Source organism: Ostrea edulis, chromosome 9 (assembly GCF_947568905.1).
Source record: "Ostrea edulis chromosome 9, xbOstEdul1.1, whole genome shotgun sequence".
Classification (NCBI taxonomy): domain Eukaryota; kingdom Metazoa; phylum Mollusca; class Bivalvia; order Ostreida; family Ostreidae; genus Ostrea; species Ostrea edulis.
Genome location: NC_079172.1, coordinates 20,537,024 through 20,553,829, shown reverse-complemented (window position 1 = coordinate 20,553,829; position 16,806 = coordinate 20,537,024). Strand labels below are relative to the sequence as shown.

The 16,806-nt window shown below is 34.4% G+C and overlaps 1 protein-coding gene across 1 annotated transcript; it reads right to left on the bottom strand.

The window, feature by feature from the left end:
- Positions 1 to 1,752: 1,752 nt before the first annotated feature.
- On the bottom strand, positions 1,753 to 4,087 carry LOC125657708 (transcription factor LBX1b-like). Its single transcript, XM_048888448.2, has 3 exons — positions 3,519 to 4,087; positions 3,003 to 3,219; positions 1,753 to 2,606 (listed from the first exon to the last, which is right to left on the bottom strand). Exons 1-3 carry the CDS (start codon positions 3,925 to 3,927, stop codon positions 2,492 to 2,494), a joined length of 741 nt encoding a protein of 246 aa, XP_048744405.2. The 5' UTR covers positions 3,928 to 4,087; the 3' UTR covers positions 1,753 to 2,491.
- Between the last annotated feature and the right edge of the window lie 12,719 nt (positions 4,088 to 16,806).

Here is a 16,806-nt window from a genome sequence, read left to right as displayed (position 1 = left end):
GGAGAGACTGATTAATTTCTCGGGGTAACTTAATTTGCAGACATCGGCGATTCGGGATATCGGAGAGAAGGGACCCTGGGGGAGCGTTTAACACGGACTGAAGACAGCCCGATCAATTGGAGAGTAAAGAAACAGTGGTCTGGGGCGGGGGCAACGTCGCTATCCCATATCACATAAAAATACTCTTTGTTAATTAATGTTTCCTGGTGAGAGCTTTCATTTCAAATCAAGTTACCCAAAGCGAATATGGATAATTGCAGTCGAGTGGTTGTCCTTATATTTACTATAGTTAAAATATTCCGCGCGTTTAAGCTTTTTATTATTTAAAACATGGCTTTATTATAGATTCTCAATTTCTCCTGTGAATAGAAAATTAGTTACGTCTGTCAACGGGAAATGAAACAATATACATCTAGTCTTGCACGAGGAGATTATGTGGTCTCGGGAGAAATACATATAATATCTCCTTGAATAGTGGAGATAATGTTAAGAGTATAGCACAAAATATCACGAGAGAGCCAAAAACGTTTTTAGGTAAAACAAAATGATGAAACTAAATGGAATGTTTTTGCACCTTCTGGAAAAGGTTTTACAATTCTTCCAATAACTATTAATTGATGTGAACAAAAATCCTAAAACAAAACACTTAGGCCTCAGAATTTCATGCAAAAGAGTAAATTTATTTACATCGGAACTGTTACAATAGGTACATGTAATTCAGTCCATGCTGCCATACTGTGGTCTGATATGGGTGTACCAAACGTGGTCAGCAGGCCCGTTAGATTGTCTTCCGTTAAAACAGAGGGCGAAACAACGATTATGAAATATCTTCCTGATCTGTAAATGTTTGATTTTAAATCTTGAAAATTATAGAGATAATAGTTATGGGGCTGTTTTACTTATATCAACCAATAAAACGTTCTAATGAAATAATGTGAAAAATAATCCGACTTCAACAACAATTAAATTCTTATAAAGTACTGATATGCTTTGTGAAAACTTCCTAAAGCTCTTCATTATTGCTTTGAAGGTAAAAAATTCTGAAGCGTCCCCCCTCCCTCTTTATTTTAGTGAGCCCCGTCAATAAATGTATGGTTTTTTTTCATATTTGTGTATGACATAATACATAGCACAGTATTTCATATCCCAAAACATTGAGGGTAATTTAGAGTTATCAGGAAATGCACATACTAGTACTACTACTAGCACGTAATCGAAACCTGGTTTGTTATTTAAAAATCTTCGATAATTTACCTAACGAAAAAAAAAAAACTCGAAGAAATAATGGCTCTGATGATAAACATCCCTTTATAGAAATGTTCCTTCTAGAAATACAGCTGAATCTCTCTCTCTCTCTCTCTCTCTCTCTCTCTCTCTCTCTGATCGTCAGAAAGATCTGGTGGGTACAAAATTCAGACTTTCATTCTTCGTACATATAATTATAGAAAAAGAAAATGGCTAAGGTAAAAGAAAATGTATCGTTCTTTCTATAAAAAAAAACTGTCTGCAATTGCCTACTGTGAACTGACTTTAATTCGCATTAGAGAAATTTTTGCGACGTTCGCGGGAACTTCCTCATCGCAAATATTTCTCGCCAGGAACAAGTTCTTTAATATCCCTTGTAATTGTTTAAGATAAGCTCGGTCAAGAAAATTAGTCTCTGCGAACAAGTTCATCACTGATAAATCGTAAAATAAATTCTCGAATACAAATTTGTCTACAGCACTCTCTCACAATATCAACGATTTCCAATTTTTATTTACATTTCTTTATTAGAAAAAAAAAACCAAAGTTCTGAACAAAATATACAAATAAATTTTTACAAACATGGCATAGTTATACAAGATCGGAAGAAATAAGAAACATAGAATACATATGGGCCAGACATATGTTATGTTATGCTGTATTCTGAAACAATGCTTCATTGCATGGATGAATGTATACATTATACATAATATATCGTTACATAATCCTACAGCAACGCGAATATAATACTGCGTTTGGTTAATACTGATGAATCGTTTAACTATATACATTAGAATGCACAAAGCGACTGACAGGCGTACTGTATAAACAAGAGTGTTCCTATTGCCCCAGTCTCAGATTGGACTGGCAGAATAATGGATAAAATATTGATGAACGTTTGTTAAAATTTTCAAACACCAAAATTGGCATTTTGAAGGAAAAAAAATCCCGGCAGGTTTGCTCATACTCTTTAGATACAAATTATGAATATTTACACGTTCTTGATTGACAGACTTGACAAGTTCATAAAACATCAAAATGTCAATTTATTATATTTATGCGTATAGCATTACTATTATGTTACTAATGTTTAGTAAGCCATTTTAAGGCATATTTCTCTCGATCACCAGATCCACAAACACAAACGTCTTTAGAATGCTGAAACTGTTCATTGTTCAAACGACTGCGAGACAATCTTTTCCCCATGTTGTGTTTTATTTTGAAAGGTTACTTTAAGGCAGATGATTTACTCCGTTTTCTCTGAACATATGAACGTCTTTGGAAGGCTGAAGTTGTTCATGCTTGCCAACATGCGACTGGCTGCCTGCCGTTCCATCTCCTTTTCTTCCGCCGCTTGTCTCCTTGAACAAAAGCGAACGTTTAAATTTGATTCACCGCACAACTATCAATGGTAATTGCCCTGAAATATTTTTAGATTATAATCTTTCGCTTTAGTTGACTTAATATTATGTTATAGTCTTTCACAATCCGTTCCTTCTGTTGAAGAATTACTAGATCTAAATACATGTATATTATAATAGAAATTATTTGCCATCGATGAAATATAGTGCGTATCACTAAGTTACCTTGTTTTTCAAAAATAAATATTTTGTATAAAAATCCTTTTTATCCATGACTCATAACCAAACTTAATTATTAAATAGTTTTACACCATTTGCTTTTCAATCATGCAAATTTTTCAGCAAAAAACATGTCACTGCATATAACTATTTTGTAAAAATAAAACATAAACTGACCTCCATTTTGTTCGACGGTTTTGAAACCAAGTCTTCACCTGGGAATCCGAGATTTTAAGAGTTTTTGCTAGACTTGTCCTTTCGGAAGACGCCAAATATTTTTGTCTGTCGAAGCGCTTTTCCAATTCTATGATGGTCATTCGAGAAAATGATGTTCTTGGTTTTTTTCTCTTTGGTGGTGTCCTATTTTGATAAGGATGTCCAACTCTTCTAGTTACTATAATATACATAATTAAAATTTTACTTCCCATAGAAACAGTTTAAACTGAAGAATTTACTAAACTGCGTAGAAATTTATAAATACTCTTTACGTCATACACATGTACTTAACAGTATTGTAAAATCATCATCTAAAATCAAATCAAATCTGTTCGTTAAGAATAACTTGATAATACATGTATATAAAAGCAATTCTTGAATTCGCAGTAAAACTGATTCCTATAGTTATTACAAAGATACATCAAAATCTTTGACGAACGTTACAACGAATATCTCTTTAAAGAAGCAATAACTTACTGTTGCAATGAGCTTTCGCGTTTCCCGCATCCTTCAATGGAAAAAATAATTCTTGACAATAAGGGTAACACGTGCTCGCTTTACTTCTTTGTAAAGTAAACAGTTGATTGTAATATCCGGATAATGAAGAAAGTCCAACAGTTAATGATTCCTTGATCCGCTCCTCTGTTTTTACAGTTTTACTACTTCCTTGTTGCAAAATGTTTTCTATTCCAAATCTGAGACGCTTAGCAGGTGCAAGGTCCTTATTTGCGACTGTATCCTTCACATCCCTGTTGTCTATAACATCCTGGTTGTCATTACTGGAAACATCCTGGTTGTCAATTTCAGAAGTATCATGCTTCGACTGTCTCGGGATCTCACCTTCTTCCTTCATTGCGTGTTCTCTCTGACTTTTATTTTTGTCCATAGCAAAATCTGTTCTCTCACGAGCCTATGGTGTTCAGAGGGCAAAGTTTTCCGTGATTGCCAAATTGGTAGGAACAATCGAATAAACCTATAAACTTCTTAGCAGAGAAATAACGGACTCCGACGATTTCTAACATAATTGTTCAATAATAGCTTCATTCAATGGCCCTTAAACGCTGACAAGGAGTGTGCCGATTCAGATAGCCTGGGACAGGCCCCGCCTATACAAGATTACTTTCAATCGAAGCCGACTAATTGGACATCTGTTTGACTTGCAGCTTTAATGATCAATAAACCCTTGGACATTCAATCACGTTATCGTAAGCACTTGTAAATTTGCCATGAGTGCCGACTATTAAAACCCTTTAAATTATATTGAGAAGATACAGATCCTGGTAGTTTCATCTGGGTTTTCTCTGCAGAAGTTGCAAATAGTCCCTGCATCTATCTCCCGGATACGTTATCGCCGAAAACTAAGGTCGCGTTCGGAACACCTCAGGCGCTGTCGGTCGTAAACATCTCTTCAGATAATTCTTAATTGAAAATGAACAAAATCAATGTCGTTTATTTTTCTAGAAGTTAATTATGGTCCCGAGCTACGCGTGTTCGTTTACATAAAATGAAACGACGGTTAATAACAATTGTGCTGACTGTAAATCTCATCATTTTCGATTTTTATGGTTCAATTATAGATTACCGTTTCGGTTGCTTTGACAAAGTGTTTTCAAGTCTAATACAGTTCGCTCGTATTTTACTTCCAAGATTATTCATTTTTAATGGATAATTTGAAGAAACTGCCGTGAAATGTGTAACAGTTTAATAACAATATTACTCGCATAAGACGCAGATACATTGGTTTTGTTCGCTGTTACACAAATAAAGCTTATTTCTTCTATATGGGTATGTTACAAACCTCGCTATTATGAGTAAATATTGAACGGAATGGGATAATTTGAGATTTGATTGAGTCATTAACATGCGTGTACCTGACATCCACAAGAGCAGCTACCGTAATGACCATCCCGCTTATCAATGTCTGTACCGAGACGTCGGAAATGTGTGTCATGCATAAATATTTTTAATTAAAAAATTCTTTTAGATCAAATTACAGTGTACAAACTAGCGCAATTTTTCTTCACATGACTTGCAAAATAGAGGATGGAGAAAAACATCCACATCGATATGGTAGCCCTCTTCTATGTACATATATGTATTTGTATAGTAAGTTTACTGAAATACCAGTAATAAGTTACACAGAGTCCTTACGAAGAATAAGCCCACCCTGTTGACCGGTCACATCCATCTCAATCTCTCTATCAGGTAAACGGAGTACATTGTAATCCTGTAGTGAAAATCAGTATGTAAAGATTCACCTAGCAATTGTTATGAAACACCTCAGACAGCGTTCCATCTAATGACAGGTTTTATTTTGCCAATAAAATCATTATAAAGACCGAAGAATATGCAATTGCTGACTTTAAACAAGAGTGTTAGAACCATTTTGGAACTATCTTATTTGTCAGTAGTCTACCTTGGTTTGAAAATTTAGACAAATTCGATGATATGCGACATATGTGCGTGTATTGTCTTTAGTTATGAACCATGTGGGTCATGGAGCTCTTCTCGGTTTAAGAATTGAACGCACAGAGAATATAACCTCGCATATCGAGTCAGTTGAGAGACAGAAATGCTATATACAAGTGATATTGGACAAGATATGTTTGTAGCACACATATGCCCCCCATGGTGCAAAAATTGAAAAGGGTTATACACACACATCATTTAATTGATAGTAGTATAATCAATTCAAAATATTGAGTAGATAACATCTTCCTATGTCAAGAGCGGATTGACCATGTGACCTAACAATCAATAGGGGTCATCTACTCCTTATGCTGTACCAGTGTACCAAGTTTGGTGTCAATCAAGCAAACAATTCTTAAAATATAGGAGACAATGTATTATTATGTCCAGTTCAACAATTGACCTTTGACCATGTGACCTCAAAATCAATAGGGGTCATCTTCTCCTGAAGATGTACCAGTGTACCAAGTTTGATGTCTGTCAAGCAAAGGGCTCTCAAGATATTGAGCGGACAGTATATTCCTATGTCCAGTTTGACCCTTGACCTTTGACCATGTGACCTCAAAATCAGTAAGGATCATCTTCTCCTGAAGATGTACCAGTGTACCAAGTGTCATGTCTGTTAAGCAAAGGGTTCTCAAGATATTGAGCGGACAGTATAATCCAATGTCCAGTTTGAACCTTGCCTTTGACAATGTGACCTCAAAATCAATAGGGGTCATCTTCTCTTAAAGATATACCAGTATACCAAGTTTGATGTCTGTCAAGCAAAGAGTTCTCTAGACATTGAGTGGTTAGTATATTCCTATGTCCAGTATGACCCTTAACCTTTGACCATGTGACCTCAAAATCAATAGAGGTTATCTACTTCTTAGGATGTGCCTGTGTACCAAGTTTGATGTCTGTCAAGCAAAGGGTTCTCAAGATATTGAACGGACAGTATATTCCTATGTCCAGAGTAGATTGACTTTTGACCATGTGACCTGAAAAACAAAAGGGGTCCTTTTCTACTCATAACCAAACCACATATGAAACATCATTATAAACAAGTGGATGGGTCTCAAGATATTGACCGGACAACATTTGGTCTACCGACCGACCGACAGGTTCAAAGCAATATGCCCTTCTTCTTTGAAGGGGAATAAATATGGCTACATAAATATGGGAAGTTGACGGTGGGAAGCTAGAGTCCTCCATTTTGTCATACAGTTGAGTTGATAGTCTCACGAATGCAGAAGGTGAAGATAGCGAATAGCGATCAATCTCATAAACGCTGGATAAAGAATGCAAAATTGAGAGCAATGTCAACATGGACACCCTTGAAACACCAGAGGTAGGAGCAAGTGCCCAGGAGGAGTTTAAGGAACAACAACAGAGAAATCATTGTTAAACGTATTTTTTCTTCTACTATATGTCTTAATTTTTCATATCTCCATTCGATTTGAAAAATTAAGACATATCGTATGCCTGAATGTACAATTCTGAATTTATATATGCTTAGTACTTCGTTACTAGCTCGAAAATACGGATGTATATTGAATTGCTGTCATAAAATTTAGAAATTCATTTCAAAATTAAGGATTATCTCCCTCGTGCATAGCTCTTATCCTTGGACGAATTTGGCTCCACTTTTTTGGCACGCTGTTTTTGGCTATATTTAGCTCTAAAACTTCATAGTTATTTCGGATTTCAAACATTTCGGTTGAGCATCACTGAAGAGACGTTATTTGTCGAAATGCGTATCTGGTGCATCAAAATTGGTACCGTATAAGTTTTACATTATGACCCTGGGTCGAGGCCTCTGCTGGTGGACTGTTAGTCCCCGAGGGTCTCTACAGCCCAGTAGCTTAGTACTTCGTTACTAGCTTGAAAATACGGATGTATATTGAATTGCTGTTATAAAATTTAGAAATTCATTTCAAAATTAAGGATTATCTCCCTCGTACATAGCTCTTATCCTTGGACGAATTTGGCACCACTTTTTTGGCACGCTGTTTTTGGCTATATTTAGCTCTAAAACTTCATAGTTATTTCGGATTTCAAACATTTCGGTTGAGCATCACTGAAGAGACATTATTTGTCGAAATGCGCATCTGGTGCATCAAAATTGGTACCGTATAAGTTTTACATATGAAAGTTACTATTCCGAATAAATTACATGATACATATACCCCAAAAAAAATCCTACAAATTACTACCACATTATACCCCGAACTGTTCTGTTGCTTTGATGTGCGCTTCTCTCGACAACTAAATAAAGAATGTTGTGCTCACACCACTCCAATGTTAAAAATATAATGCACTCGAATATGCACTTCTTCAACATGTGCCTCACTTGAGTTGAAATCGATACCCCGACATTATGAATTAACACTGTCATAAACAAAGATACATATATTTGCCTTACGACTGGCCCATCGTCGAAACTTAGAAAGACTGACTTAGGACTAAGGTATGTTAAGAAACCGTCTCAAGCTATGCCTTAGTCTTAAGACAAGCATTCGAACTCGTAGAATTAAAAATGTATGCGCTTGACGGTCAAAATTACATGTATACCACTGCACTACACCATCATCTGCAGGATAGTTCAGTTCCATATATCAAAAGGCAATTCACAAACCTATGCATCTCTAAAACAAAATATTAAAGCGACAAGGTTTTAGAAAAAAGAAATACATGTATATCAAAATCACATATTTTATTTCACTTCAAAGATGCAGTTTTTCATAAATATTTAGAAACCCGTCGTTGTAAGGGTCAGAATTGACAAATTACGGTGTTCGCTCAATTTCATAGTTAATCATAGTACTAGAACCGCCTGTTTTGAATTCGTCCCATATAATTCACACACACACACACACACACACACACACACACACACACACACACACACACACACTATATATATATATATATATATATATATATATATATATATATTAGAATAAAATAAGTCCTTGATATAGGCAAAATATAGAGGGAAAATCAGATGAAGATTTCACATTTATTCCAAAGTGCTTTCACTCTACGGCTCTTCAGTGGAATATATTTATATATTGATCGCTGAAGACCTCGGGTGTGCTATTCCAGGGAAATTTGATATGAATGAAATGTGCAACAATATTTGGAAATTGAAAACTTTCAAATTTACTTTATTTCGTCAAAAAATGCAGTTTTATAGTAGAAAGCAATCTGAATAAAAAAAATGTAAATCCCATGCTGGACTTGACCATCGATCTACAGTTCAGCAGTAGACGTGCTAACATACTGAGCTACTCAGCTGGGCAATGATATTTTAAATGAATACATAAATATTGCTGATATTTATATTTTCATCCATGTTTGAAAAGGAAGTCAGCCATTATGACGATGTAGAGTAGCTCCTTAACAGGTTAAAGGATATGTAGCGCCTTCTCTAGCACGGCCGAATGACTACTTTAAAAGTGTTTCATTTACATACAATGTGCAGAACCGATGTGTGAGCGAGCACGACGTCATTCCATCAGTATATGTCCAAAGTAGATTTGTGAACACGCGTGCCATAGAATTATTATCTCTAAAATATTTACATCACTGCAGAGAGAGGCAGTCAGTCTTTATGTCTATTCTACTCGTTAAAATATCTTTTTAAAAAATCTAATTACGCTAACCTCGTTAACGCTTCATTAAAAAAAAGGCAAAACACGCTGAACAAATTCTCAGAAGGGTAGAATGCCGACTAACGTGTTTTTATAGGTACCAATTGATAGACCGTTCTTTATATACTGAGTTTACCACAGATTACTCCGTTTACCTGATCATGAAATATGGCTCACGGCGGGTGTGAACAGTCAACAGGAGATGCTTACACCTCCTACACACCTGATCCTACCTATGGTATGTCCAGGGGTTTGTATTTGTGTTACTCTTAATTTTGTAGTATTCGTTATAGGACTAAATGAGATTGATCACTGTTCGTTATCTTCACTTGTTCATATATCACCACATAATTCTATCGACCTGTCATTTTCTTTTATTACATGTATGTCAAAACGCACCATAGATGGAGTTGGAATGGACAGGAGCTTTACCCCCCCCCCCCCCCTCCCTCTGATCCTCTTTGTATACCCTTCCTTTTACCCTTTCTTCCCCCATACCCCTGTATCATGAGTTACCTTCCCCCATACCCCTGTATCATGAGCTACCTTCCCCCATACCCCTATATCATGAGCTACAATGTGGAAACTCTTCGTTTAATATTTTCTCAGCAATGCTCTACTTGTATATCATATCCGATAGGAAATGTACATGAATATCATGCATTTCCAATTGGAGATAAATTTAAGATTCCTATGAGAAATACTTTTAAACTTCTTTTGTTGAAATCCTATGGGATTTTGTTTGTTTGTGTTTCTCTCAGGAATGTAATTCTCCATATCAGGTTTTGTTAAAATATTCGCAGCATAAACAAAACCGAAAAATAAACAGCGTGTAATTTGTCCCATATATCTCCTCACCTTCGCTGTCCTACTTTTACCCAACTCACACTAGTAGTAAATAGTCATTGCAAATGCTTTCCGAAGATAAAAACCATTCGTCCTACTTTCTCCCAACTCATACTAGCAGTAAATGGTCAAAGCAAATGCTTTACGAAGATAAAAATCATTTGAGTACAATATAAAAATGCTCTTTGAAATAATATGTTGTTAGTTCACGCAAAACATTTCTATGACTTTTGGAATATACAGACTATACGTTTTCTCCGGATCCAAAATATTAAAATCTATATCTCATCGTTATCTTCGCCTTCCATCACAGTGACTGTATTTTCCGGTGTGTTTTTTAGCTTTGTAAATTTGTTGGTTTTACTAATCTAGATATTTCGTCTTTTGACAAAAATCACACCACAAGAAGTTTAAAAACACTGAATTTGTTTACATGATGATTTATAGAGGTATCTATGAACAGTTCTCACTCAATAATCTTTCTTTCTGTAATTAACATTCATTATATATATATATATATATATATATATATATATATAGGTTCTGAAAATAATTTTTTATAGTTTCGATACGACACATATAAGAGGAATGTGCCATGATATTATTTATGATGTGATTTTTCTGTAGGATTGTGAAATTTCCATAGGATATTTCTCTTTCCAGAATTCTGACAAAAAAATCGAGTAAAACATTTTAAAATCAAGATCGAGAAAATAAGACATAGTATAAAAGTATAGAATTATGACTAAAGTGTGACCCTGTTCCTAAATCAGAGCGATTGTTGGATAAAGAGTTCGAGAGAACCAGGTGCGAGATTGTTGTCTAGTAAATCTCCAAGCTATTTCATATTAACCTTATAATGAGCAAATATTTTCAGCGTTTGGCATACGTTGATTATGATGTATATTTCCTATAAGATAAATATACAGCAAGAGTAAGTCTAAATTCAAAGTACATGTACCAGTATTTGCGGCCAGATTGAAGTGATTTTCTTTCTTTCTTTCTTTTTTTTTTTTTTTTTTTTTGATTAACGGACAAATTAAATACTACAGAATATAAAACGACCGATGTTCTGACGGACGCGAATTAATATTGCACCGAAGAAAAAGATATTCTTGTGACAATCAAAAATGGTTTTTTTATCACTCTTTAACAACATCTCACCGACAAAGTATGGGTAAGTTTATCATTGAAATAGTGAGGATTTAGTCATGTCTTTTCTCTGCGGTATACCGTCGTTTTGATGCGCGTTAAATAGATTTGAATTTTGTAAACCAATATATTGCAATTTAAAGACTTTTCAATAGCTGAAAATTTTTTTTGCTTCTGTGGAATATTTAGAGTACACAGAGATCGATGGTGGTATTTTTTTTTTTTTTAATCTCAATGTACATGTTTCCGTCTGTGAGATACATATCCCATATTATATATATATATGAAAAGCAACCGGTATAAAGAAAACAATCCCAGATTACCATTGCAATACAAAATAAATAAATATATGAAAAAAATATATTTATCATCTATAGATAAATCACACTAAGTGCAAAAACTGATAGAAGTCAAATACATACATTAAACTTTTATATACAGTGTATAAATGTCCCGCAAGATGTAAAGATACGCGCCACAATATACGATTGTACAAGAATTTCAGATCTCAACAACAGGATAGTGTACAACTTATTTCCTTTCTTTCCTCAAGAAAATTACCCACAAACAATTCATTTAACGAGCATTCGAGCTTCAGCGTTAATTTTCGTCACTTTCATAGTTTGTTGAGTAACTTTTACGATACTCAATATTAATTAATGAATTACAAAGACGTTTTCAGTAATGAATCGCTTAAGCAGAGACCGACGAATTGACGGGGGATCGCATTGGAAACACTTCGTATAAATCTAGCCTTGTGTTAAAGTGTAGCAATTTATCAGTATTCCGTGTATCGAAATAAATTTAATGGCAGAAAGAAAGACGATCTTTATTATCTCTCAACGGGGTATTACGAAATTATTCTTCGTCGGCATATTCCCATCTCAGGAAATGGCTTGCCGTCATCTTTAATTCGGACATTAAATTCGTCATGACGAAAATTGTCATTCACTGAAATTGAATTTAGTATCTTCATAAAAGGGGCTTCACTCACCTGGCGGTAGAATGAGGAATTGTACGTTCTCGGTCTTAGTCATTAATGCGAAAGCCCAGGCGTATATCTTTATTTGTTTTAACGGCCACTGAGGCAAATTGTCACCTTGGGCCATGGCGGAGAAAATGGCTAAGTGTTAAAAGGGAAAAGAAGTATAATTGATTCTTAACTCTCGCATTCTCTTGTGTTTTGTTAGCGCAGAGTAATGGGCGTCTTATTGGGTTAAACATCTAACGATTCTGATTATGATAGCTCTGGCTCTTCTATTAATTTGATCAAGGAAAATGTTAAGAGAGTTCCGAGTAATTTCGCGCCTTGGTCACGTGAACTCGCGTCCTGAATCTTTATTTTAATGGGAGTTTACTGCTGCGGGACCGTCGGTATTTGAAGTTATTTGTAGGCAACATAGACGTGAAATAGTTAGTTTTATTCAATTTTATCCCAATAATAAGTCATTAATGACCATCCCAGTTCCTTATTTCTATCATCCGCGTAAATTTCATTTTGAGGAAGATGATCCCATTTGCGAAATAGAGCATCTCATCTGATTTTTTTTAAAATGAAGAATATCTACCTTGGAAAAATGTCACATGTACTTTGCAGAGCGCAAACGTAATATTCAAAGTTTCTATTCAAACCATTGACGACAAATATACTGTGGCATGTCTTTATAGTATACAGTATGGGGGGAGGGGGAGAGTCTTTGATACAAGTCAATGACGAGGTCAGTTTGAATATGGATTATGACTTTTATGTAGCTCAAAATAAATTAAAATGATATCTAAAAAATAATGATAATAAACTATAAAATGCGCATTCTTAAAAAAGGTTCGTGTACTGAAATACAATTTATATCGTACTACAAATTTCTCTATAATTTAAATGAGTAATTACACATTGGGCTTAAATTATTTTCCTCTTTGTGACCCCCCCCCCCCCCTAAATTTGACATGGATATAGGTAAGTGAGTAAACATTTCATTTTAGGGCCAAACAAGTGCAAATAATGACATTGATGAATTATCAACTTTTACCAACATTTACTGTGAAAATTCATCCCGTTATTGAGCAATTCTATAAAACTAAAAAAGTACGAACGAAATTATAGGCTTAATTCTTTTTAACTTAGAGCATTTATTTTCAAGGTCAGTCGGGAAAATGGGGAAAACAAACCGGATTTCACTTTAGACCTTATCCGCAATGCTTCAAACCAATGATCTTTAAATAGTGATCATGCGCTGCAATATACTGAGACATATTTACAATATAAACTATACACAGAGCTATATACACAAAGTAATCTCCAATATTTAACAGTCATAGGGTGTTACAACACATCTCTCATCAAAAATGATGTATATATTTAGATAGTCGCGGGCAATTTGTTTCCATGTTCATAAACCAGTTATTTATATTACAAATACCGCTGGTGGAAAGTTTATAAAATATTCATGTAGCGATAAATATGCTGCAAAATTTCAAATCAAACGGCAAACTTGCGGCAGATGATAGGAAAGGAAATCGGACGCGGACGGACTGCTAAGTTCCACATTAATATTGATGGTTGTCATCAAAGAGCCATCAACCTCCGGAAAAGTTTACAAATAATACCGGCGAGATGTGCCGGCTGGTCGTGTATATTTCACTCTTGCTAAGCGCTCGGAAATGATCAACCATTAAACACCAACTAGGCACTAACGAGAAAACTTCCCGTCTTATCATTATATCAGTCAAGACATCATGTCAGCCAATTTGATCTATCCGAGTGTCAATATTTATAATTGAAATCATGGATATAAATTTGGTTTGATTCCACGAGCTGAGAGAAGACAGCTGCATGTGGTTTTTTTAAGATCACTCCTTGTCGTTAGAGCCTGAATTATAGCTCCGAATCACGTCTTTGTCATTGTTTTAGTCGCTTTAAACGAAAAACTGTTTAATTATTAAACTTCATTGTCTCGTAAAGTTTAGTGGACTGACGTTCTCTAAGCGCCTATGGCGAATTTGTTTTCGCTGAAAGCACTGCCAATATATGTATATGTCTTTGGAAGAATTTGTCATCAAGTGTACAACTTATGAACAATCAATGTAACTTTTCATACCATATAGTTACTTCCATGTAACGTTATAGCAATGGCTAAACCTCCAGAAAACAAAGGCAATTTCCAAGGCTTTATACAATTTGCATCTTTCAGTTTATGATAAAAACCTTTGAAAAATTACTGTGTGAAAATTTAAAAATATGTGCATATCAATATTTATATTTTTAAGGTTTTCGTTAAAGGTTCAAATATATCAACAAAGCACCTTAAATATTGATACCCTCTTTAGCTTGCCAGCGGTGTTTCATGCTGCCTCTAACCACATTGACAGCTAATGAAGTGATCTTTCTTTATCTAACGTAATCGTCAGGCGATACAGCAATGGTTTGAAATTCAGCAATTTCAGGAACAAGTATAGCTTTTTAACAAAGCTTGCCGTCTTTAGCAACAACCTTATACAGTAAACTGATAAATGTATGATATACTTTAAGTATTTATATATTTATTAAATGACCACATATAATCAAACGTTTCTAAAATGGTAAATCTTATATAAAATCAAGTTTTAAAAACACCTACTAGAAACTACTGTACAATAATTTTTCTAGAATGACCTTGAAGTAGACATGATATTTGCACTAAAATAGAAAGCATTATTTCTTCTCAACTTCAAGAAAACAGTGAAAAGCAGATGTTCAGCGTGTTTAATTTTTCAAAAGCAAGAAACAAAAAAAATACTAAATAGCTTAAAATTGCCCAAATTTTATCAAGAAGAATTTTAAGGTTTTCGTGCAAAAAAAGACCATTTCTATTATTTGTTGAATTATAGAAAGGTTTTTGATAGTTATTATGGATAAGATTAAAATGTCAGTTTCCTTATATTGTAATTTTTCTTCTATTCGTTTTCTTTCTCTTTTTTTAAGATTGAAAATCCTGTAAAATTGTTAAGTCGTATGTAAATCAGATCATCACGAAATTATCTCCCTTGCGTTGAACAGAATTTAAACCAATAAAATAAATTAGAATTTTCACATCATACATTTTCTACCAATCACAATGGAGGGGAAGTGCATTGTCTGAAGACTGTTAGTCTGCAAAATACTTCAACTATACGATACCGTCTTTCTTGGAAGACAGTAATAACTAATTGCATGTTCCGCATCCGTCGTCAAATCTCTCCAAATCCGCTATTAAGCTTGCTCAGTCAATTTTGGGGAAACTCCACACTAATGACGGTTTGAGTCCCATCGAAAATAGTTCACTCATATTGAGACATCACCAGGTGAAGTAACACATTTAGACCTATGCCACGTGGTTTCAGGGACAGAATTGATCTTAGACCATATGGATGATGTTGACATCTTTGATAAGCTTCGTATATCGTGACATATGATCTTTATTATGAACTCATTATTCGTTAAGAATATCCCACAACCAACTTTTTCCTACTTTCGCTGCTTAGGCATGTCCAACTTTTCTTCATTTCTTCCCCCGACCGGACATACATGTAATTGGTTGAATTTACAGCATTAACTTTAGAAGTGCATGACATCTCTCCAAGCTTCCTTCTTAACATTGGAAACTTTGGGGGGTTTTAGAGAACAAATGTCTTTTCTTTTCTCCACTTCGTCAGTCAATACTAATATTTCAGCAGCTGAAAAATATGGACATCGTTTCATTTATCTGAACGCTCGGACTTCGTAGCCGCTCTGTGGTGACAAGTGACTGCATTCGAATACCATTCATTTATTGTTTGTAGACACAAAAACAGTAGTTCTTCACGTTTTTATCTTTGGTAGTTTTTCGTTTCATTCAGTTATTGACTTTTTCCACGTAGGAGAGCTTTCGCGCTTAGTATATATAATCGAATAATCTCTTGTTCGATTTATGCGACGTTCGTTATAAGTGTGCACAAGTATTGCCTGTCTTTTTTTTTCTATACCCACCCACGCCCTCGTTTACGGATTTTTTTAAATTTATATATATATATATATATATATATATATACATGTATATATATATTTGTATTCAGTACATGTATGTTATTTTATTAAATAAAACAAGTGCGACGTTGCGAATTTCTAACGAACGCATTAATCATATTATTGTCTTATTCTTTATATTATATAATTATGTAAAATTTGACAATCATTTGGTAAACAAATCGAGCGTAACTTTTGAAGTACATAATAAAGTGTAAAATGACATCATTTAGAAAAGAAGTACAATGTATTAAATCTTATAAATACATTGAACCATTACAAATGATTGAACTCGTAATATTTCAACTTCTTATTTTTTTTTAAAATACTTTGATATATTCCATATACATGTAGCATTTAAATTCATCCATGCAATTACAAATCAGGGTAGGGTTTCACAACGGTATCTTAAGATGTGTCATAAGATAGATCATATTAAGAGTTCTGACTTATGACAATCATAAGACACGGCAGTACCGTTCATGAAACTATCTTTACTTTAAGAAATCTTATACATGTATATTGTTATACTCGTTACATTATAAAATATCGTGTTTCTTTTATCATCTTCTAACTGCATGGGTGAGTAATGAAAGAATAAAGTATATAAAATATAAATAGGAAGTTGAAATATTAAGAAAGT